At 37.2% G+C, this 25,415-nt stretch overlaps 1 protein-coding gene across 3 annotated transcripts; it reads left to right on the forward strand.

Moving 5' to 3' along the window:
- The first annotated feature begins 65 nt into the window (after positions 1–65).
- QRSL1 (glutaminyl-tRNA amidotransferase subunit QRSL1) lies at positions 66–22,194 on the forward strand. 3 transcript variants are annotated; one of them, XM_074333353.1, is made up of 12 exons: positions 73–221; positions 5,205–5,489; positions 6,519–6,678; positions 6,993–7,091; positions 8,095–8,191; positions 10,569–10,745; positions 13,705–13,880; positions 13,967–14,079; positions 15,800–15,992; positions 16,482–16,599; positions 19,380–19,585; positions 21,930–22,194. In XM_074333353.1, exons 1-12 carry the CDS (start codon positions 198–200, stop codon positions 22,148–22,150), a joined length of 1,869 nt encoding a protein of 622 aa, XP_074189454.1. In that variant the 5' UTR covers positions 73–197; the 3' UTR covers positions 22,151–22,194. The 3 variants fall into 3 exon arrangements, with proteins under 3 accessions (XP_019590533.2, XP_074189454.1, XP_019590534.2); XM_019734974.2 differs by lacking the exon at positions 5,205–5,489 and having other exon boundaries at positions 66–221; XM_019734975.2 differs by lacking the exons at positions 5,205–5,489; positions 6,519–6,678 and having other exon boundaries at positions 100–221.
- Positions 22,195–25,415: the final 3,221 nt, after the last annotated feature.

A 25,415-nucleotide genomic window follows, 5' to 3' on the forward strand; every position in this document is an offset into this window, starting at 1 on the left:
CCTAAGGGGGACACCAACCAATCGCATACAAAGATCATTTCCTCGGGCTGCAATCCGACCAATCTAAGTACTCGGTGTTGAAAGGTTCAGTGACGACGAAAGATGGCTGCGCCCATGTAATACCTGTAGCTGTTGTTGACCTTTCCTTTTCCTCCTTGTCATTTGCGCCCTGTGGTGGCAGGCAGGGCACGAGGACCATGCTGGGCCGGACCCTCCGAGAAGTGAGTGCAACTGGCTGCTGAGGGCCCAGGGTCGGGAAGATTGGCGGGGTCCCTGACATGGAGTCCGCGGCCCTGACCACGCATCTCGGTCAGCCTCGCCGACTCCTTCTCTGGGACTAGGTGGAGGATTGGGACCTGTGGGTGCTTAGGCTGTACTGTCCAGCCCGGCTCTGGAGTTAGGACCTCAGCAGGGGAGACTTCAACACCGCGGAGCTGCGGGGTGGAAGAGTACACCGGCTTCTCCATTAGACCTCTGCTCAGGCTGGGTCAGGCCCCGGTGGTCTCCCAAGTGGGCTTCTGCCACATAAAAGGCATTTTGCTTTTGCTGGTCCCGTTTAGTCTCTCGTCTGTCCCCAACACTCACTTGATGCAGTTCTAAGGAGCCCAGCAACTCCGTCCCTTGCAAAATCCAAACTAATGATTTTCGGCTTTTTTCCCCCTTGAAAATATCCATTCTCTAGGCTTTAACTACCACTAAGATACCAGTGATTCCTTTACCCTTGTCTGCGTTTCCAGGACATTTTTTAATTCTAGACTATACTTGTAAATGTGCTCTGGACATCTCTTGCAAACGTCCCATGAGCACCTCAAACTCAATTTAACCAAAGTTGACCTCATTACTGTAACCGGACAACCTCTCAACCTCCATCTTAAAACACTAACCAAAATCTGATTTCTGAATTCTTAATAATCTCTTATTAATGGGACAACTGTTATCCTAGTTGCCCTTAGAGTCTTCCTCATCTGTCGTATCCAATAAGTCACTAACCTCTGTTAATTCTGCCTTGAAATTATGTCTGGAATCTGTTCTCTTGCTATATCCTTGCTGATAGAGCTTTAATTCAGGTCTCCTTGCTTCCTGGCCCAGATCTCTCAACCATTATAACCGTCTTCATGCCCACTGCTATCAGAATCACCTCCCGCCCATGTTAAAACTACCGCTGTGTTCCTGAAGTAGATCTGTGTGGTAAGGCCCAGCATATAAGGTTTAACCAGGTCTCCAGATGATTCTGCTTGATAAGTAGGGGTTGAGGACCTACCCTGCCTTCTATCATCACCTGGAAAGTTCTTTTATTTTCTTAACAGCTGGTAGCCTTTTAGAAAATTGTGAATTATGATGAGAACATTTTTAAGTCCATAGGCTTTAAATAATTAGTTCTTCCCCCAAATAATTATTGTTTTACCATCTTAAATTGCATCTGGCCTATACTGCCAGTGAAAAATTCTATTTGTTCTTTAAAACAAAAATCGAAAATTTATTTTAAAATGAAATACAACTTTAAAAATGGGGCGTTTTCTTTTTTTGCCCTTTCCCCTTCAGCACCACCTTTTTTGTGCCACTCTTTCCTGATGTTGTTGAGTGAGGCGTTGGGAGAAATGACTTTTACCTCAAGGAGTTAAAAAAAAAATTTAGGAGAATTGACCCAAGGTAGATAGGAGGTTGCCTTGGCATGATTATTTTCACTTAATCACTCTTTTAACAAATGTTTATTGATACCTAATATGTGCAAAACATTATTTGGGGGTTATTTTCCCAACCCAAACTATACTGTCCACGCTGTACTTTTTGCACATCATTGTACAATGGCCCAAATTCTAACAATTAGAAATAAATTTAGTACACATTCTATTTTAAATATGTAAAGGTGCCTGCAAAGATTAAATGATTTACTCATCCATGTTGTAAATTATAATAGTTCAATCAAATTTCTCTCATTCACCACACTCTAGTTGCAATAATCAATTGAGGAAAGGGGAAATTTGCTGAGGATAAAATAAGGGTAAGGGAAAGAAAGTATGGAGTTTTGAGGCAATTTGGGAGACCTACGGTAAGTGGAGGCTTAGGGCAACACAGGAGCCCTGGGAGAAAGTACTACAAGGAGGTAAAGTGCCAAATAGGAGGTAAAACTCTTATTTGTAAAATTTACCCAGGTATATTCAGGAAGGGGGAGGAGTCTTACCTTGCTTTTTTGTGGCTCGAGCCCAGTGTTTCTAGGAGCCAGGCACCAGGCTAATATTATAATCCTAAAGTTTAATTACATATCCAATAGACTTCTTGGGGGTCTAGCCTAAGAACATTTCATTATTGTTCCATAGGAAAATTGATTCCACAGTTTAAACAGCTGTTATTTATTCATTCAACTAACATTTATTGAGCACTTCTCTATTCAGACATGGGTTTAGCATTGAAAACAGACGGAAGCTCCTGCCCTCATGAAACCTACATTTTTTTGTGGGGAAGCAGGCATTAAATACGTTTTTTTTTTTTTTTAAGTAAACGTTTTTTAATTTCACATAGTGTTAAGTGCTATGAAGAAAGATTAAGCAGGCTGTAGTGTGAGAATTAGTTGGGGCAGCTGGTGGTTTTAGGTAGAGTGGTCAGGGAAGGATTCCCTGACTGGGTGGGTGATATTTAATAGAGACCTGAAGGGTATACAGGGTGAGCCCTGGGAAGATCTGGGAAGAGAGTGTTTCAGGCAGAGAGAATAGTAAATGCAAAGAATGAATCAAGAGCAGGCTTGACATGTTCAAGGAATAGCAAGAAAACCAGCATGCCCATCGAGAAGTGAATGAGGAGGAGAATAGTGGGAGATGAAGTGAGAGAGATAAGCGGGAGTCAGATCATGGAGAACATTTTAGGCCACAGTAAGAAGTGTGGATTTTATTCTAAGCGTAATGGGAAGCCTCTGAAAAGTTGTCAGTCTGTGGACATGATCTGATTTAAAATTTAAAAAGCTCCTTCAGGCTACTCATAAGGAGTACGGTCCAGGAAGGCAAATGAGAAAGCAGGAAGACCATTTAGAAGGCTGTTGAATTGGCAGCATGGATAGAGTGATGGGAGTAGATGTCATGCCAAGTGGGTGTTAGAGCTTGCTGATGGATTGGATAGTTTAAGGGAAGAGTTTAAGGGAAAGGAGGATTAAGGAGGATGGTTAGGGTTTGGGCCTGGGCAGTCGGGGAAATGGTAACATTTATCAAAATGGGAAGACTAACACGAGCATGTTTGTGGTGATAAGGTTATCACAATTTCTGTTCTGGATGTGGTAACTTTAAGATGCCTCCTAGATATGCAAGTGAAGATGTCAATTAAGTAGGTGGATGTAGGAGTGTGGAGATCAAGAAAGAGACGAGGTATGAAGCTATAAATTGGCAACAGTGTAGAAGATAATTTAACCTGTAGGGCCGGATGAGATCACCTGCGGAAGTTGAGTGTAAAAATGGAAGGTCTAAAACTTTCCAACAGTTAGAGGTCAGCAATAGGAAGCAAAGCCGCAAGAGACATGGAGGAATGTCCAGTAAGACATGAGGAAAACCAGGCGGGCTTGCTGTCCTGAGACACAAGTGAGGAAGTGCTTCAAGGAGAGACGGATCTCTTATGTTGAATGCTGCTGGACTGAGCGGTGATGTTGGATTTAGGAACGTGGAGGTTGCTGGTGATCTTTACATGCTATTTCTTGAAACAAGGGAGACAGAAACATGAACGTGAAATGAGTGTGTTAAAGATATCAGTCAACTGGACACGGCACCCTCAAGGGCTCTCCTGTACTTTCAGCATTTATCACAACTTTTTTTAAAGACATTTCTTTTCCTAAGTGATCCTTTGATGCTCTCTGTAAAGTTAATAAAATGTTTTTTACTCTGTTGCACAGTAGTACATGTTGTAACACCTTGCATAGAGAAGTAGTATAGTGGTCCAGAGCATGGGCTTTGGAAATAAGATCTGGCCTTGTTTGAATCCCAGCTCTGCTACTTCCTAGCCATGTGATTTCAAGCAGAAACTTCATAATTTATCTGTAAAATGGAAATAGTATCTGCCCAGAGTGTGGATGTAAAGATTAAATGAAATATAAAGCATCTATGTTAGGGGTCAGGAGATGTGGACCAACCAGAATTGAGGTTTGGGAGATGAGACAAATAATGGTAAGGATGTAGCCCTGGGCTATGACCGTGAGACTTGGAAACGGGGGTGAGGTCAGGAACTGAGAGAGGCCAGGTGTCGGTGTCAGGACTTGAAAATGGAAGGCAACAAAATTAGCAACAAGAGCCATAGCGAAGAAAGCTATCGTGAGCTAGCTGCTAAAATCTTCAGTGCGTGACAGGGAGCACCAGGGAAACTAGATGAACACATGGGGAGAGTAAGATAATGTCTTCCAAGGCCCGTGCTTCAGGTAAGCTGGGGTTTTTGAGAGAATGAGGAGACGCCTGCCGGCACATTCTCGCTTCCCCCACTGGGCGCTGTGGGACTTGGTAGGTAGGCGCTAAAACAGCTGTCCCTTGAGAAAGCTGCAGGAGAAGCAATGGCCTCAGGGTAAAGCCTAGTTTCCATTAGAGAAAAGAAATGCCACGGAGGGAGAATTTGGTTTTTAACAAAAACTTTTACATTTGATTTCATTTTATGTTCAGATATGACACCTTTAGTTTTGTCCCAGGAGAGCTGTACTATTTATATCTTACACTCCTTATGCTCAGTCCATTCCAGCTAATTAGTATCTTTGCTTTCATTTCTCTTCTCCAATTCCCTTACTGATTTTCTCAAATCTGGATTTCCTAAAAAACGGTCCTAACAAAAATCAGCACCATTTAAAATGAGTGCTCCAATCGTCTTTCTTGCCCTTGTAACCACAACCGAAACTCCTTATCTCTTATTCTCATACCAGGTGGCAAGTTAGAGAGCAGCTTGAGGGATAGATAGTAGGCATTAGGGGACGTGCAGCGAAGAAGGAGAGAAAGTGGCAGACACAGTTTCTTCGTTTTACAACTTTACCGTGGGATAGGCCTGCCTATAGACCTCTCTGTCTCTAGCTTTTGGTGTTTGCTTGTTCTGACTCTCTTACCCTCAGCCTACCACTGTCTCCTTTTTTCTCTCGCCCTATTTACAATATTAGAACACACTGCTATCTTTTCTTTTTCTCCAGCTCCTTTCTTCTAAAGAGTTTACATTTCATCCAAACCACTGACCAGAACTCTCTCTTCTTGTTACAGGGTTATCTCCTTTCAGTGAAGCCCAGCTGCCTCTCCCCAGGCCTGAATCCACCCCCCAGCCTCCCCACGCAGTCCTTTCCTCCTTGTCCATGGAGCAGTACGAATCCTCTCGATGGCCTGTTCCCACAGCTTTCCTCATTTAAAACCCTCAGCCCTAAGAGTACCACTGCTTTGGTGATTTATTCAACAGCTGAGAGCAGATCATATGCAGAGTTTCCTCTACATGCGAACTCCTGTTGCTCGATGTATAGGCTATGTGAAAATACAGTCAACTTAGAGGACAAAGTAAGCATCCCTTAGTACAGCGAGAAACGGTGAAGGAACATGTGTTAAGAAGTTACCTTGCCCTTTACTATTTGTGTGACTTTGGACAAATCACTTTACCTGTCTGAGCTTCAGTTTCTTCACCTCTAAAAGGATGTTAATGTGTCACTACTGTGGTGGTTTTAAGGGTTAATGAAGTAATAATGCATGTAGCCAACAACGTTACCTGTCTCTTGGTAAATACTCGACAAATATTCTTCCCCACCCCTCTCATCTCTGAGCTCCCATCTTACCCAACTCTTTCCATATTGTCTCCAAAGATTTGATACTATCTTTGGCTTCTTGTTGTTCATTCCTTTTATCTGATAAGTAGTTATTACTCCCCATAGGAAGTATTAAATATTAATAGTTATCACTTTACCTCAGGCTTCATTTATCAATATACAGGTTCTGGTCACTTGTGGTGCAGTTATTTAATGCTCTCTTTACTAGCCTTCCTAATGCAGCAAAGACAAGATTTCAGAAAAGTTGGTTTTTAATTTGCTTTTGAACCCGTATTTTATAAGCATCTCTCAATTTGTAATGGCTTTTGCTTGAATTCTACAATAGATATAAAGCTCTATTTTAACGAAGACCATTTACTGAGATCCATATAGGCCTGTAATTCCTTGTGTAGTTCATTTCTTCTCACTATGGCCTGCCTGTATTGCAGCTAAGCTACTCTCTGTACACAATCCACCCTAACCCATGTTCACCCATGGAGGGCCTCTATTTCTAGACAGGATGGCTTACCTAAACCATTGCTCTCATTTATTGAAGACGGACTTAGAGACAAAGTTCCTTAGGCAGGGCTATGAATGTGCTGTCCTCCATCTTGTCTTCAAGCTGATGGTGTGTTCTGTCCTTCACTACACTAAGTGCAGACATGATCGGATCTCTTGGCTTTGAATCCATGCTGCACTTCAAAACTATACTTAACCACTTTATCAGCCTGCGTCAGTGTAATCTTTGCAACTTCTACTCAGCAAAGGGTTTTTGAATTGTACATAGGTTTCTGCGGCACTGAAACAAGGCCAAATCACTCCAACTGAGCTCTGTCAGAAATGTCTCTCTCTTATCAAGAAGACCAAGTTTCTAAATGCTTACATTACTGTATCAGAAGAGGTGGCCTTAAAGCAAGCTGAAGAATCAGAGAAAAGATACAAGCAAGGTAAAGGACTTCGAATTATACTTAATTGTTATATCACTAGAGAAAGAGTTTAAGTGGATGTAGCAGTCTCCACTGGGCAAGTGACTTAACAAAACATTCCCGTGTTTAAAGAACTTGCCCTGAGGTACAACGAAAATGAGGTGATTGGATATGTGGTGCATTGTACTGTTCAATGGGAATAATTTCTGACAAATTTGGTTTCTGAAGAAGTATCTTTACCAAAAGCAAACCGTTATTATAATAACTGTATTAATTAATGTGTGTCTCTATTGGGTGCTAGATATATCTTCTATTCTTTTGGGGTTTTAATACAGGTCACTCACTTGGGGATTTAGATGGAATTCCTGTTGCAGTAAAAGACAACTTTAGCACGTCTGGCATTGAGACAACGTGTGCATCAAACATGCTGAAAGGTAAAGTTTAACTGATCAGAGCATTAATAGTTTTATAAAAATAACCATTTTCAGTTTACATTAAAGATATTAAAGCACCAAGGTATTCTCAGACTAATTATATCTGTAAAGGAAATGCTTGGGATGGAATATTTCCTTTTTACTATCTGCTCTTTCAGAATGCAGAATTGTTCTTTAGACGTAGGCCAGCTTAATGGATGAATCTCATTTAGGGTTTCAGCAGTCCTATTCAGGAAGACTCAGTAATGGATCACCACAGACACTAAGCGACCTCTAGCTCCCACTCATTGATAATGGGGATAAGGACGAAATGGCTGTCATTATCCGCTCTTGAGGACGGTATGAGGAATCATCTATGGTCCCGTTATTTTTTATTTCCTGACTCTTCTGCCTCACTGTACTTATCTAAGTATAGTGATGCTTAGTTTTATTCTTTACAGTTTAGTACGTCAAAAAGGAATCATGTTTATCAAGATGTTTGGATCCTAGGAGGAAAATGAAATGGAAAAAGGTTATTCAGAGTACTACACATTAAAAGAAATATTCTGAGGTGTGTGCCCCCAGTTTCCTCTGATAGGTAGACTGTTGTTAATTGTTTTGTAATATATACTAGATAGAGAAAATTTTAACTGACAATAAAAATCTATTTCTGACTTCGGAATGGATCAAAATTACTGTGATATAGCATCATCTGAGAAGAAAAAGTCAAGCACAATAAGCAAAAATATGATTTGTGATTAGTTTCAAATGATTTGGGTACATCTTTATCATTCAGTATTTTGAAGTACTATTAAAATCAATATGTAGACTGTCTTTGGAAAACATATAGCAATTGAAAAAAATTAACTTTTGGAAGAAAGTACCTATTAATCAAATTGGGAATAATGAACATATGTCAATACAAATTGTTTAATTGCAGCTTAAAATCTTGTTTCTTGAAAATATGATTTATATGTTCACTGTTTTCTCTCCTATAATAAAAATAACTGATTTTTTTTTTCAGGTTATGTACCACCTTTTAATGCTACAGTTGTTCAGAAATTATTGGATCAGGGAGCTCTTCTAATGGGAAAAACAAACTTAGATGAGTTTGCTATGGGGTAAGTAAAATAGAAACTTCCTTCTCTTGTATTTCTTCCATCTGTGTCTTTAATTTCATTAAATATAGGTACCTAAAAGTAGTGAGGTAATCACTACTCTAATACCAGTCCAGTAATTTCAGGACTCTAATGCCAGTTTCTCAGTCCTTCTGTGAGATTATGTTCTGCTGTCTAATAGGTATATTGTCATATCTCATTTTGGTTTAGTTTCCATTTCCCTGATGACTAACAATGTTAAACATTTGTATGTTTGTTTTGCCACCCATATATCTTCTTTGGTGAAGCATCTATTCAAAATCTTTTGCCCTCTACCCTTTTTCTTTAGTGGGTTGTTTGTCTTCTTATTGTGTTGTACGAGTTCTTTCACATACAAGTGAGTATTCTAGATTCAAGTCCATTATCATAGGGGTGATTTGCAAATATTTTCTCCAAGGCTCTGGCCTGTCTTGTCATTCTTTTGGCACTTAGTAAATTTATGTTGAATGGATTTATCCATGGGAGTAAACTCGAACATAGGTTATTAGGACATCACCTGAAACAGCTGATCAAAATGAGTATCACCAGTGAGGGGGAGGAGGACATTGTGTACCTCCAGATGTGATTCCCTGGGAGGAATACAGCGTCACCTATGCAGTATTCCAGCTGAGAATGTATAACCCGAAGCTAATAACAAGGAAACAAAAGACAAATCTGAAATGAGAAACGTTGTATTAAAATGTCAACATCAGAAAACAATGGCTGTGAAAATGTTCCAGGTTAAAAGAGGCTAAAGAACGTAAAACCTGAAACTTACAGAGGAGAACAAAGGGGAAAATCTTTGTGACCTTGAGTTTGGCAAAGATTTCTTAGGACACATAAAGTACACTCCATAAAACAAAAAATTGATTGGACTTCATTAAAATTAAGAATTTCTATACTTTGAAATACACTGTTAAAAAACGAGAAAACAAACTGTAGATTGGGAGAAAAATATTTGCAAAACATATATCTTGAGAAAGAGCTAGTAGTATCCAGTATATATAGAACCTTTCCCAACTTAATAATAAGAAAACTACTCAATTAGAAAAAAATGGATAAAAGAAGGAGACATTTCTTTAAAGAAGATAAAACAGTTGGCATATAAACACATAAAAATGCTTAACATAATTAGTTGTTAGGGAAATACGTATGAAAACTACAATGAGATACTTACACCTATTAGAATGGCTTTAAAAGTGACAATATGAAGTGCTGACAAGAATGGAGAGCAATTGGATCTCTCATACAATGCTGGTAGGGAAATGGCATAGCCATTTTGGAAAATAGTTTGGCAGTTTCTTATAAAGTTGAACATACACTTACCGTGTGACCCAGCAATCTCAGTCCTGGGTATTTACCCAAGAGAGGAAGACTTGGGTTTATAGCAGAGCACTGGCTAGGGCCTTTCAGTACAATATTTATTGTGACTTTATTCAGATTGCCAAAAACTGAAAATAAGTCAGTGTCCACTGACTGGTGAATAATTTAAAAAGTGGAAAAAAAAAAGAAAAAAGAAGTTAAAGAGACAATGATAACTAAATATAATACCTGACTCTAGACTTGATCCTGTACTGGGAAGGCATAAAATGCTATGAAGGACATTATTGAATCAGCTGACAAAAATTGGATTACTTACGGTACGTTAGATAAAAGTATTGCTTCGATGTTAAATTTACTGAGATTGATAATTGTACTATCACTGTATAAGAGAATACCCTTAGTCTTAGGAAATAAATACTGAATACATACTAAATAAAGTACTTAGGGGTAAAGGGCCATGACAATATAATTACCCTTACATGGTTCAGAATAAAAAAAAATGTTCAGACACGCAACACACAAATGATAAAACAAATGAGGTAAAATGTTAACAATAGGTGGATCTGGGTAAAGGGTATAAAGTTCTTTTTATACTATTTTTATCTTTGTAATTTATCTGTAAGCTTGAAATTATTTCAAAATTTTAAAAATAAATTATTAGCATTACATTTATAATGCTTTTCTTAAAACTTCTAATTAAAAGAAGGATTCCTTGGAAAAACTTCTTGTTAACTGAATGTTTGTAGCACTCTTCAACTGGAAGACCTTAATTTACAAGGGAAACTGTCTTAAGCTGAATTAGATGATCAAATGGGATAAAAAAAATCCTCATTTCTTAGCAGACTAGTTTTCTCTACTTTCTACCACAAATGCTCTTCCTATCCTCCACCTCCTCGACCATTTAATTAAAGAAAGTTACCTATCTTTTTCAGTTCAACTTAAGTGGATTACACAGTGTCAGAAGCAAATAATCAGGAGATGAAAATTTCACATAAAATGAAAGTTTTATTAAGTAGCTTGCTTCACTTCTTCACCTCAGATGTGGAAGCACAGATGGTATATTCGGACCAGTTAAAAACCCCTGGAGTTTTTCAAAACAATATAGAGAAAAGAGGAAGCAGAAGCTCCATGGTGACAAAGAGGATTCAGATTGGCTTATAACTGGCGGAAGCTCAGGAGGGAGTGCAGCGGCCGTATCAGCCTTCACATGCTTTGCGTAAGATGCTTTTTTCCTTCTGTACTTTAAAACCCAACTCAATACAAATGGTCGTAAACCACAGGCAAAATCCAACAATAGGGAACTTCATACCTTGGTATTTCTATTTCTTGTCAGTGAGTTATTGTGCTCAATGGTGTATCAAAATTGTGTTATCAATACACTCAACTGTACAGTACACTTATGTATATTTTATACATTTAACTTTAAAGTAACATTTAAACTTTCCTTTCTGTATAGTATCTGGTTCTCTTAAAAACATGACTTTATGTATCTTGCAGAATAAACCAGTTAGCATAAATGGACTTCATTGAATTTCATTTTTTAAATAATTTATTTGAGTGTCAGCTTACTGATTGTACAAATATTTAGGGACCAACATACCATGGCTTTAGCTGAGTGCTGCTGAGCGAAATTGTTAGCTATGGTTTATCCTTCAGCGAAATCTGATTTTTGCCAAGAAAAAAAAATGCTTCTAATATGTATCAATAGGGTATTTAAAATAGTGCTTCCATCAACCCACAACTAAAAATGTTTATCAGGTAAAGGTTTACCAAGGGAGCTGATTTGTTCAACTGTCATATTTTGTATTTGGAAAGCATCAATCATGCTTTATGTCTTAAGCCCCATTTATAAAGCATTTCTTAACCACCTAAAGGAGAGTAAATAAATATTGCTGTTATTACATTTATCTCCTTAATTATCCACTGAAACTAAGCTCCTTCACAGGCACTGCAAGCAATAAATTATTTATATTTTTTAGAGCTATGGAGATTTAGATTTAGATTCTACCGATTTTTTTTTTTAGTTTCCCTGAAATCTTGTTAACAAGTAAAACTATTTCATTTTATCCCTGTGAAATTTTATAGCACCACATTAATATTAATGAGAGTTCTGACAAGTTAGGACTGCAAGATTAGGTGCTTTTTTTCTTTCTTCATCACCCTACTTAGTATTCATCTTCCTGAAGGTGCTTTGAGAAGATGGCATTTTGACACATAATTCCTATGGAAATGTAAGTTTTACTTTTAAACAACCGTCAGTAAATCCTAATAAGAAAGTGTATTCTTTTAGAAATTGTGAAAACAACAAGAGTTCGATTTTAGTGGTTCAGATGGACCTGGTAAGAAAGGCAATCTAATTTGCATTTTCTGTAAACCATAAGGGCCATGTGATGGGTAGAAAAAGGCGTTCTGTCCAGAGCTTCACTCTGGGTGTAATCATGAGAAGCACAGACCCAGAGTTACTCCAGATTGTGTTCTGCTTTGTTTCATCCCCTTTTGATTCATTTCTTTTCTAATAGTTTTAAAACTGGGAAGATTTTTGGAATGCTGTACACCACTAAAAAGAATGAGCTAGAGCACTAGTGACATAGAAAGATATCCAAAAACCACTGTTAAGTGGAAAACAAGTTGCAAAGCAGTACGTATAGCATGACTTTTTATGAACAGTAATGATTATGTATGTATATATGTTAGTTGCATGGAAGTGCCTGGATGAATATATAGCAGAATTGATAACTGGATTTTTATGGGGGCAGTAATTATAACAAATTTCACTTTATATTATATAGTTATGTAATATTTTATATAATTAAATGCAGTAGGCATATACACTTTTCTAATCAGAAAAACCTTTTTTAACTATTTTTGAAAATTTGTTTAAATTTTTAATTGTGGTAAAATATACATAACAAAATTTACCATCTTAACCATTTTTAAGTGTACAGTTTAGTAGTGTTAAATACATTCACATTGTTGTGCAGCCAGAAGAACTTGTTTCATTTGCAAAACTGAAACTCTGAACTCATTCAAAAACAACTTTGCATTTGTCTGTCCCTCCAACCCCTGGCAACCACTAGTCTACTTTCTATTTCTATGAATTTGCCTACTCTAGGTACCTCATGTAAGTGAAATTATGCAGTATTTTTGCTTTTGTGACTGACTTATTTCACTTATCTTAATGTCCTCAAAGTTATTTTTTTTTTTTAGTAAGAAAAACATATACTCTATAAGTAACTGGACAAAGAAATGAACAGACACTTCATAGCTGGGTAATGCAAATACAAATAAATGTGAAAAGTTATTTAAAAATGCACACTAACAAAGCTTTTTGGTTATCAAATTAACCATATTTTTAGAACTGCTAGTATTCAGTGATGATAATGAAATATTGAATGTAATCTGATTCACTGTGATTGGGAATATAAATTGGCATAACCTTTCTGATGAGTAATTTGACAATATATATTAAGAACTGATAATAATAGGCAGACCCTTTGGTCTATCAACTCTACTTCTTAGAAGGCAGCCTAAAAAAAAATCAGATATATGGGCAAAGATTTATGTTTAAAGGTGTTTATTACAAAGTAATTTATTATGCAGTTATCCTAGTTGGCAACAACATAAATGTTTAAATAAATTGAAGTACATTTCTATCCATGATTCTAAATGGGGTAGCAGAAAGGCTGTATCTGAATTTCTGGGAGGGGTGTGATTAGTTGGTAAAAGCATGCTGTAAAATTGCCATTAAAGAAAGGTGTAAGATTTGTATGTATGTTGATGAGAAAATGGACTTTAAAGTACTGGAAATTGCCAATTGATACAATAGAATAGCATACATATTTTACATTTTCAGTAATTTTAATGACATAGTAAAGGGCTCATGATAAGCAAAAAAGGAGATGGTAACTATGGTTACAGAATGACCTGAACTATGAAAGAAAATGCATTTTAAGAAAAACTTGAAGTTAATATGCCAAATGTTAACAGTGTTTGCCTCAGGATGGTGGAATATTTTGTTACCTCTTTCCCTTTTCTATCTATATTTTAAGAATTCTTTGAGACGAGCATGTTTTACTTTTGTGTAATACAATTTAAAAATACACACTTACAAAGGTAGAGTCCAAATATAATTAGAGATATGTCATTCTTCTAACGAGAATCCATTTAAATTCCAGGGCTTTAGGATCAGACACAGGAGGATCGACCAGGAATCCAGCTGCCCACTGTGGGGTTGTTGGTTTAAAACCAAGCTATGGCTTAGTTTCTCGTCATGGTCTCATTCCCCTGGTGAATTCAATGGATGTGCCGGGAATCCTAACCAGATGTGTGGATGATGCAGCAATTGTGTTGGGTATTTATATGATTCCACATAGCTTCAAAACATTACAGTTTCACTGGAAAACAATGTCTGTCACTCACAAGTACTTTTCCTTACAGGTGTACTGGCTGGGCATGACTGCAAAGATTCTACCACAATGCAAGATCCTGTTAAACCATTTATGCTTCCGAATTTGACAGACGTGAGCAAACTATGTATAGGAATTCCGAAGGTAACTCTTCCTTTCATTACTTTACAGAAATAGTGTCGAGTCAAGTACAGAGCACCAACTTGGGAAATAGACTGGTTGGTTTTGAATCCTTTCTCTGCCACTTTTATTAGCTATGTGAACTGAGCACATGGCTTAATCTCTCTAAGCTCAATTTCCCTATCTGTAAAATAATAATCTTGATCTCAGAGAGTGGTGAGGTTTGAATCATGGGGATGTAATGTATAGCGTGGCGACTGTAGTTAAGAATCCTGCATTGCATATTTGAAAGTTGCTAATAGAGTAGATCTTAAAAATTCTCATCAAAAGAAAAAAAGACCTCTGTAACTGTGTATGGTGACAGATGTTAACTAGAACTATTGTGGTGATTATTTCTTAATACATACAAATATTGAGTCATTATGTTGTACACCTGACACTAATATAATGTGGTACGTCAATTATACCTCAATAAAAATAATTAGATAATCGTGTTAATCAGGGATCTGTAAACTTTCTCTGTAAACCATCAATTAGTAAATATTTTAGGCTTTGAGGGCCATACAATCTTTATCATAACTACTTACTCAGCCATAGGCCATATGTAAGTGAAAGTGTGTGACTATGTTCTAATAAACTTTATTTTCAAAAATAGCTGGCAAGTCCATCCGCCTGATGGGCCATAGTTTACTAATCCCTGATGTAAGGTTGTAGCCCAGAGCCAAACGTTGCATAGTGAAGGCTCAATATCAAGGCTCAAGTAGTATCATTATTGCTATCATTAGTATTACTACTGCATTTATTACAGTAGCAATCGAGTAATTAATACATGAAAGTAAATATGTTAAATTACTGACCTTTAAAATTTTTTTAAATGTTAAGCTTAGCGGTCATTTTTGTTATGGTAGTCAGTCCTATGCATTGTAAGGTGTTTAGCGGTATCACTGGCCTCTACCTTTAGAGGTAGCACCCTACCACCACCACCACCACAACCCCACGCCAAAAATGTCTCCAGACATTACCAAATGTCCCCTGGTTGAGAGCAAGAGGATAAAATTGCCCCCAGTTGAAACTACTGCTGTAGAGAAATACTACTTTCTTTAAAATCGTCAATAAAGGTAATAGCTCTGCCTTCTTTTGAGGATTTATAAAGAGCACAGGTTGTAAAAACAGACCTACCGTGTTTACCCGAAAGTAAGACCTAACTGGAAAATAAGCCCTAGCATGATTTTTCAGTATGACATCCCCTGAACATAAGCCCTAATGTGTCTTTTGGAGCAAAAATAAGTATAAGACCCTGTCTTATTTTCGGGGAAACATGGTACTTTGGAATACTAGATCCTCTCTTTACCTGCTATGTAACATTAGGACAGTTACTTAACTTCTCTAGTTTCAATATTTTTAATAAAATTAAGTATGATAATACCTTATGGGGTTGTTGAAAGCATTAATTGAGAGAGCCTTTGAAAAGCATCTAGCAGAGTACCTGATATATAATGAACATTTAACAAATAAAAGTTCTCCAACCAGATCTCTAATCCTTAATATTGTTGTATCCAGCTCATAATATCTAGTGCTATGCTTGTCATACCATAAACACTCTTAAATTAATTCAATCTTTCTAGCTACCTACTAGCAATTTAATAAGACTTTCTAATGTATTGCCAAAGCTCCTGGAGTACAAATTTTTGTAAAATAATCTATATCAATGTTGTAATTTTGTATCTTAATTTTTTCCAATAAGGAATATCTTGTACCAGAGTTATCAAGTGAAGTGCAATCTCTTTGGTCCAAAGCTGCGAATCTCTTTGAGTCTGAGGGGGCCAAAGTAATTGAAGTGTCCCTGCCCCACACCAGTTATTCAATTGTCTGCTACCATGTGTTGTGTACATCGGAAGTGGCATCGAATATGGCAAGATTTGACGGACTAGAATATGGTAAGATGGCTTTGTTTGAAATTTTTAAGGTAGTTGTCTCAAACATTGGAAAGTTTCACTTATTAATGGAAAAAAAACTTATTGCCTAAGATAATGTTAACGATTTAGGGAAGTAAATCAGTGAATCCTTTTACCTTTGTTATTTTAGCATTATACTTACACTATTTATCATAGATATCTCTGTATGTACAGTTCACCTTATCTTTGTATTCTCAGTCCATCTAATATAGTGCATAGCACAGGATAGTAGCTCAATAAACATTTGAATGAACGAATGAGAAAGTGAACAAGGGAGGTTTCCCTCTTGGTTATTTCCTTCTCTCCTTGATTCCTGATTGGTCAGTCAGTCACAAGGCAGATAAAGAAGAGGAACCATTAAGGGCAATCTCCTGAAATTTTACTGTTGGTCACAAATGTGTATCTAGGTCTGCTTTTCAGCCAAAACTTTACTTCCTTTTCAAGTAATGTGTATCTCTTTCTTGTTTTCAGGTCACAGATGTGACATTGATGTGTCTACTGAAGCCATGTATGCTGCAACCAGACGAGAAGGGTTTAATGATGTGGTGAGAGGAAGAATTCTCTCAGGAAACTTTTTCTTATTAAAAGAGTAAGCTAATTCGTTTAGGAATTTTCCACATTCTTGAAACTTGAGTAAAGTACTATGTCTATCAGGTCTCATAAGTTGAGATATTTGCTAAAGCAAAATCTTTATGATTTGAATTAAAAATCAAAATTAAAGGTCTATTTATGGTACTTTTGGTTCCGGGTTATTTAAAAACATTGATGCACTAGCTAAATGATTAGTACAAACTAAGTATAGGAAGCCTCAAAGCATTTTGGCCTCATTACATGTGCCGGACTATGGTTGCCACAATGGCTTATTGCTTTTAGAGCCTTAAGCAGGCAGTTACGTTGGTCTCTTGACAAATTTGGTGAATCAACTTAGTTTTCCCTTCCATTGTGTATGCTTGCTTCAAGAAATAATTCCAAATTATTGTGACTCCCTCTTAGACTGTCTTCAATATAAGTTTACTAACCATCTTGTGAAGGCATTATCCTAAGTGAAATAGGTCAGAGAAAGACAAAGAGAGTATGACCACTTACATGTGAATCTTTTTAAACAGCCAAACTCATAGAAACAGAGAATAGAATGGTGGTTGCCAGGGTTTAGGGGCCGGGGAAATGGGGAGACAGGTGTTGATGAGAGGGTACAACTTTCCAGTGATGACATGAACAGGTCCTGGGGATCACTGTGCAGCATGGCGACTATAGTTAGTATTATATACTTGGAAGTTGCTAAGGGCGCAGATTTTAAATATTCTCACCACTCAAGCAATCCTTTGAGCTCCCTCTGTGTGCCACTTTCTCCCACCCAGTACTCTGCTCTGGCAAATTCTGGCTGTCTTTGCCTCCCTGAACTTCCAATCTTGGTCTCCTTAACTTACTGAGAATCCCCTCCCTCCACTCCTAAACTCCATGTAGGTTCCCCCTCTCTGGGCCTGGCCTGGAAACTGCCTCCAGGCCTTATTCTGGGGAAATCAAAGGGCTTCACTTCTCTCTTGACACCCTCTCCTGAATGCCTGCCTGTTGTCTGAGGTCTGAAAATGGTGGTTTCATTTTGTCTTGTTTTCTAGTTGTTTAAGATGGCAGGGTAAGTCCCATCCCTATTACTGCATCACTGATAGGAGCAGAAGTTCTGCTTTTGAACCATATTTAAAGTAGGAAGAAATTTCATGGAAAATGGAAGTATTTGTTCTTTTATAATATTCAGGTTTGAGGAATGATGTTAATACATTTGTTGACATAAGAAACATTCAAAGCTGTAGAGAACTACTGAGTTTATTTGAGCCAAACTGACAATTGCTGGGAAGCAAAACTGCAATGGATATAGAAAATGCTCTGGAGAATGGCAGTTTTGCAGCTTATTTTATACAGTAGAATCAAAGGAGGAGATGTGAGAGGGTTCCATGAAGTCCATTGGTGGTAGACTAAGTAGGTGGGAGAAAGCAAAGCAGGGAAATTTCTAGGATTGGATAAAAGGTAAAACGGAGAGAACATACTTTTATGTCGGTGGGCACAGGATAGCTAGCAACAGTTACAGCACATAGAGATGGTATTTGGGGAACAAGACAACAATGAGGGGTTCTGTGGTCTCTGGCGAGATGGGTTGTGCCCTGAGGGGTCCAGAAAAAGGGATTACTCTGACATTCCAAGCGTATGTTATCTTAGATGCAAAAAGATGATAGACAGGCTCACTTCAGGTAGGTTGACCTTTGTCAAGGAAGCTACAGGCCGAGGATGTCACTACTGGCCTTGTCCTGCTTTCAGTTAGGAATTTTTGTTTTATGTTCAGACCATCCTATGTGGTTAATTTCAGTCTCTGAGTTTGTAGAGCCTGCCATGCAGGCCTCCCCTGAGCTTGTCAGGTTTAATATGTGGCCCCTTTTTCCTCCACACATTATTTAGTCCATCACCTGCATTGTTGCATAAATTATAGGTGATGCCTGCATTCATTTCTATAGACCCTATGATCAAATGATAGTAAGGACATCTGATATTGCTATAGCATTATTTTAGGGTAAAAAAGATGTCACATTATTATCTGATTGTATGTGGTCTGCAATAAGACTGGCGTCGTTACATCCATATTTACAGGTGAGGAAACTGAAGTTGGAAGGTTAGTACTTTCATCAGTCTTCGTTAGCATCTTCAGGAGGATCTAAAGAGCGTTTTCTTTTTCCCTTTTTTTGCATCATTGACATAGAGTCACTCCTGTGTCTGGTTAATTCCTTAATCTTTTCAGTAAAGCATCTTTTCTTGAATTTCACATTGCCATTCCTGGGCTGTGCCTATCCATAAAATACAAAATTGCAAATACTGCATATTTTCCACAATTTCTCTTTCCAGCGCCTATTTCCGAGTGTCTAATTCTGATAGCATGTTAGAATTTTGCAAAACTTCAGAGTCCTTATAATAATTAGTAGTCATTATACTATAGATGAAATAAGACATTATAATCGAGGATTGGAATGAACCTCCAGAGACATAGTTCTAGCCCTTCTACCTTTGTAACCTTTGGAAACTCATTTAATTGTTATACTTGATTTTCCTCACATGAAAATGAATGTTCTGATATAATGATGTCCCTGGAAGTGTTACTATCTTGTGATTATATGTGCAGAATTGCATCTCGTACTGAATTCTGATTGATTAAATTCCAGATGTACAAACTTTTTGAATGACAGCACAAATGAACAAAATTTATTTTTATGTATTGTGAAGAATCTTAGTTGTACCTGCTCATAAAGGCCAACAATCAGGCCTTATGTGTGAGAATTGATTCAAAGAAGTAACAAGACACCCTTCAAATGTCTGTTTTTTCCACAGAAACTATGAGAATTATTTTGTGAAAGCACAGAAAGTGAGACGACTCATTGCTAATGATTTTGTGAATGTTTTTAACTCTGGAGTGGATGCCTTGCTAACACCCACCACCTTGAGTGAGGCAGTGCCATACCTGGAGTTCATCAAAGAAGACAACAGAACGCGAAGTGCCCAGGGTGACATTTTCACACAGGCCGTAAATATGGCGGGTGAGGGCCCCTCCAGAATGTTCTTTAATTTAATTTTCAGGCAGGCACCCTGGTCTTCAACTTAGGTTCTAGCTAGATTGTTTTCTAAAGGCAGTAACTTGTCCTTCTGGAATTAGGAGAGAGAGAGACAGAAACATGTATGCACACACATACTTAACCACATACACACATTTAGAGTCAATCCACTTAATAGCATATTTTTAAGTTATATTTTTAAAATTTTCAAACTTACAGAAAAGTTGAGAAAATAGTATAATGAATGCCCATATGCCATTTGCCTAGAGTCATCCTTATGAATATTTTGCCTCATTTGCTTTCTCTCTCTCTCTCTCCCCCCCCACCTCTCTCCCTCTCCCTCTCTTTCTCACATACACACACACTTTGTTTTTAGCTGAATAATTTGAAAATTTTGACATCATGCCACTTTACCCCTAAATACTTTAGCATGAATCTTCTAGGAATAAAGACATTCTCTTACATAACCACAGTCCCATTATCACACCTAAGAAAACTAACGTAAGTACAGTCATACTCCAAGTATAGTCCATATTTAAATTTTCTCATTTTCAAGTTAAATAATTAAATTTTCTAAATTAGTTAAATTATCAATTGTACCAAAAATGTCTTTTATAAGTTGTTTTTCCCCCTGATATATTACATTTGTTTATGATGTCTTTTTAAAATCCAGAACAGCCCCCCTCAGTTTTCTGGGTTTTTTAAGACTGTGTTATAATTTTTGTTTCAATCATCAAGCACAATGTAGAACACTCAAGAGGAGACAGAAAGTCTATTGTATTTACCTGTACTTTTGCTTACTGTGTTCATTTCTCCCTGATGTATCAAGATTCCTTGTTTTATCATATCCTTTCTCTTTAGAGAAATTCCTTTAGCCATTCCTACCTTTAGGGTCGGTCTGCTGGCAACTAATTCTCTTCACTTTGTTTCTGAGAATGTCTTGATTTTCCTTTTATTTTTTAAAGGTTATTTTTTGCTGATTCTGTTTCTACAGTTCTTTTCTTTAGCACTTAAAAAAATGTTGTGCTACTTTCTTCTGGCCTGCTTAGTTTCTGATAAGAAATCCTCCACCTTTAAATTTTTTTGTTTTATGTGACATTGAGTTTTTTGAAGAGTCTAGTCCACTTGTCCTGTAGCATGTCCCATCCATAATCTGGATTTGTCAGATTCCTTCTTCATGACTGGGTTCAGCTAAACACTTTTGGCAGAACCACTGCATACCCTTCATGTCAGGAAATAGTTAATATTAGTTTGTTCCATTTTTAGAAATTAGGTTGAACCCTTGGTTAAGGAAGTAACTGCCAGATGTTTTCCTTGTAATTAAATGTTTTTCCTTTTATCAGTTATAAGCAATTGGTGAAATGGTAAAGTGATACTTTGAGACCATGTGAATATCCCATACCCCCATAATCTTGAACTGAGTTTTAGCATCTACTGATGATCCGTTGCCTGAATTATTACCTAAAGAATTATAAAATACTGACTTCTAATTCTATCATTCCTTCTACTTGTATTAGTTAACAGTCTTCTCTAAAGAATCCTTTTTTAAAAAATTTGATATATTATAAACAATTACTGTCATTACTGTTTTTGATGCTCAAATTGCTCCAAATTTAGCCAACAGAGGCCACTTCAAATTGCATGTATCATTTAGACCAGTCCCCATTTATTTTTGAAAACTTCCTTTTATGACATGACAAGATGTCCCAAGATCTTGTACTATCTCTGCCCCAAACCTGGAATTAAAACTACCCTGAGCTACTGTTTCCCACCTAACACATTGGCAAAACTTCAAAAGTTCAACAATATATTTTACTAGCAAGGCTGTGGGAAAAAAACACTCATTTTGCTGATAGGAGTTCAAACTGGTACAACTTTTTTGGAGGAAATTTGGCATTATCTAACTACATATTCATTTATCCTTTGATGAAGCAATCCCTCTTCATCTGAACAACTTTCAAGAATACCAAAAAGCATGTAAACAAGGAAATTCACTGGGGCATGGTGTAAAATAGCTAACTACTGTAAACAGCCTAAATGCCTAACCACAGAAGAATGGTTGGTTAAATTATGGTGAACCCACATAATGGAATAGTATGCAACTATAAAAGGAATGAAGAAGTTCTCTGTGAACTGATATACGTATAGTGATTTTCAAGATACGTTGTTAAGTGAACAAAGGAAGGTACAAAAGCATGGATATCATATAATTTTTGTTCCTTTTTAAACTTTATCCTGTCATGGACCTACTAGCACTGGCAAGTAGAAAAAGCTTCTGCGTCTTAGGAGGGAGAATTAACCAACTAATGGGTTTCTTTGTTTTACTTAGGATTGCCGGCAGTGAGTGTCCCTATGGCCCTCTCAAACCACGGCCTGCCAATTGGACTACAGTTTATTGGACGTGCGTTTTGTGACCAGCAACTTCTCGCAATTGCCAAATGGTTTGAAAAACAAGTCCAATTTCCTGTTATCCAACTTCAGGAATTAACGGATGATTGTTCATCAACCTTCGAAAATGAAAAGTTAACTTCTGTTTCTCTAAAACAGTAGTGATGAACATACTGTGCAAATTAAAATGATTTTTAAAGATTTTCTATTCTAGAAAAGTCGAGTGATCTTGCTAAGTTCTTATAATTTGATTCATTGTCGACATAATCATTCCTTGGAATCACTTTTTAAAATTCTTGTGATACAGTTAATTATAAATAATCTGTCAGCATTTATTAAGCATCTGCTAAGTGCAAAGTACAGGATTTCTAGTATAATACAAGACACACGTTCCTGAAAAATGATGCATTTTTGCAGAAATGTTCATTAAAAAGAACAGCTTATTCACTTCATGAGGTATGTTAATGTTGAATAACTATGTTGTATACCTGAAAATAATATAATATTGTATATAAACTATATTTTAATTTAAAAAAAAGGAAAACAGGAACAGCTCACAGTAAAAATAAGTTTAGGGTTCAACCTCTCAAAACTTACACATCTTTGTAACCAAAGCACTAACGAAAAGAGTCATTGGTACCTCCAGAGAGAATCTGGACAGCCAAGCAGACCAGCCCGTCAGCATGTGGTGAGGCTGCCTCAAGCGATGTTACAAATGCACACAAACAACAAAATGCGAGTGTTTCCCTCTGAGTGCTGAGCAAAGCAGGTGTAAGAGGAGCTCTGATCACAGGAGGAAGTGCAACCCACTGGGGCCGAGTCAAATAAGATTTGGGGTATGCTTCATTGGAGAGGAGCCCCAGGTGCAGGCACTCCTTTTATTTCTCTAAAAATAGACCTGCACTGGCAGAGAACTTTCTAACTTGCATGCTAAAGGTTAAAATTTTACATCTGCTATTCCAGAGCCCCACGCCAAGGTACCAAAACAACTCCATGTTAGACTGAGTTCATTCTCCTATGAACCAATCCCGGATAAGCTCATTGATGTCATACAAACATTGATTGTAACCTAACAGACCAACTTGAAACGTGGTAGTTTCTTGGTAGAACTAGTTATAGTGAGAAAGTTTCAAGATACAGTTATCCCCCCGCCTTATCTGAGTGGAATACATTCTAAGACCCCAGTGGATGCCTGAAACCCATACTACTGTGCCGACAGTACCAAACCCATATATATTGTGTTTTTTTCCTATACATACACACCTATGATAAAGTTTAATTTATAAATTAAGCACAATAAGAAATTAAGAACTATAACTAATAAATAGAACAAGGATAACAGTATACTGTAAAAAAAAAAAGTTATGTGAATGTGGTATTATTAAGTAAAATAAGGGTATTGAACACAAGCACTATGACACCATAACAGTCAACCTGATGACCAAGAGGGCTAGTAGCTAACGGACAAGTGGCACATACAGTGTGTGTATGCTGCACAAAGGGATTCATGTCCTGGGCTGGTCGCCTCGAGATTTCATCATGCTACTCAGAATTGCACACAATGTAAAACTTACGAATTGTTCTAGAATTTTCCATTTAATATTTGGTAACTGAAATGATGGAAAGTGAAACCTCAGGTGAAGGAGGACTACTATACACAAGTAATATCCCATATGAAAAACTTGTAGATAATTTGGTGAGGGTGCCAAAGAGAGGAGGCCCGTGGCTCCTCCCTTTCCCCAGAATCTGTTCCTTAATGGTTTCTTTTCCCTCTTGACTTTCTGTGCTAGTGCTCTCTTTTTGGGCTCCTTCAGCCCAAAGAGCTATTAATGGGAATCTGTATTCAAACTTTGGGGGGAAAAAAATCTAATGAAAATCATACATTTACCCACCATAAAGTTTCATCATTGGACTTTTTTGTCTTTGCCAAAACACCATTGCCATCACATGTTGATCTAATTTGGCAGTTATACCGGGAGTGCCAAAAAAACACATGATTTACATTCATCTTTCGTTATCAGTATATATTGAGTATTACAATTTTAATACAGTTTTTTCCTTTCTTAAAATGTGTATACGTTTCTTTGGCACCCTCTGTATGTTGTTGATAAGTATAAGTAGGAAGCTGAATTATTTAATAAATTTACTTTGTTTAGTAAGAAAAAATCTTTTCTAAATACGGAGTACATGAGGGAAAAATATAAAAGGTAAAACCAGTGGAATGTTGCATGGTAGAAATTTAACCTGCCTATTATCTTCCATTAATAGTTTTCCCTCTTCACTGGGATCCTCTTATTCCCAAATACTCAATCAGTATACTTCATATAAAATCTTTCTCTGCAGGCCCTTACACATTTTGACTGAATCTCTGAAGGAGAAAGAAATACATGAGAGAATTGCATCACTTATAACAAGAGAAAATCACCTTGGTTGAAGGAGTTGGTATGATGTAAAAAGTAAGCAAATAAACAAATCTTTGCCCCAGTCCTCTTTTATGTTTGTATAATTTGAGATAAAAGAATTTCAAAGAACATTTATGTAATTTCTCTTACTAATGTAGTATCTCTCATTCCTGTATTTCTATTTAAGCTACACTAATGATTTGAATCTGGAAATAGGGAAGTGAAACATTGTTCTCACATAACTAGCATGAAATGACACCTAATCTGTTTTTCTTTCTCCATCTTTACCCTAAATCTAGTAGATCTCATTTTGCCAAATCGCTCTCTGGGAATTTAAATGGGAATTGTTTTCTGTGTCTCAGCTAAACCCTGAAATTGTTAGCTGCAGAGGGGCTAGAGCAGAGCACTTCTGAAAGGTGAAGGTGGCTACAAGTGTGAGATGAGTTCTTTGGTAAGACTCAGCAAAACAGCAAATGTTAGATTCAACAACAAAAGTATTGCTAGAGTGAAAAAATGTGATGAGATCACAAACTTGGCCCACACTTAGCCTTACCAAGAAAATCACTTGAAACCAGAGAGGCAGAATGTTCTCTTTGAATGTTAGTTGACACCAGCTTGTCCGGAACACAGGACCTTGGGCCATCTAGAGAAGACAGCGTGGTACAGAAGAGGAGCTTCTGAAAATAACAAAGAATGGTGACTCCTATTAGGAAATCACTTGTACTTTCTAATGTATAAAATAAATATCTTTAAGATTTTAGAGCAGAATCTTAAGGACAGTGAAAAGAGCTATTAGGTTGATGCAAAACTAATTGTGGTTTTTGCAATTATTTTTAACCTTTTAAACCACAATTACTTTTGCACCAACCTAATAGTTACAGGGCACAAATAAGATTCTTGGGGGTTCTGTAAACTGTGCCACACCCTGTTGCGCTCAAAGCAGGAGAGCAAACTAATGGAATTTTCACAATAGCTTCTATTATGAACTTTCACTCATTAACTACTTTTTATCCTTTCCTCAAACA

Source organism: Rhinolophus sinicus, linkage group LG05 (genome assembly GCF_036562045.2).
Source record: "Rhinolophus sinicus isolate RSC01 linkage group LG05, ASM3656204v1, whole genome shotgun sequence".
In the NCBI taxonomy this organism is placed as follows: Eukaryota; Metazoa; Chordata; class Mammalia; order Chiroptera; family Rhinolophidae; genus Rhinolophus; species Rhinolophus sinicus.

Coding starts and splice junctions, on each gene's coding strand:
- QRSL1 (XM_074333353.1), top strand. CDS start 198: ATGCTGGGCCGGACCCTCCGAGAA. Junction 5,490..6,518: donor CAGTCAACTTAGAGGACAAA/GTAAGCATCCCT, acceptor AATTGTACATAG/GTTTCTGCGGCACTGAAACA. Junction 7,092..8,094: donor TGCATCAAACATGCTGAAAG/GTAAAGTTTAAC, acceptor TTTTTTTTTCAG/GTTATGTACCACCTTTTAAT.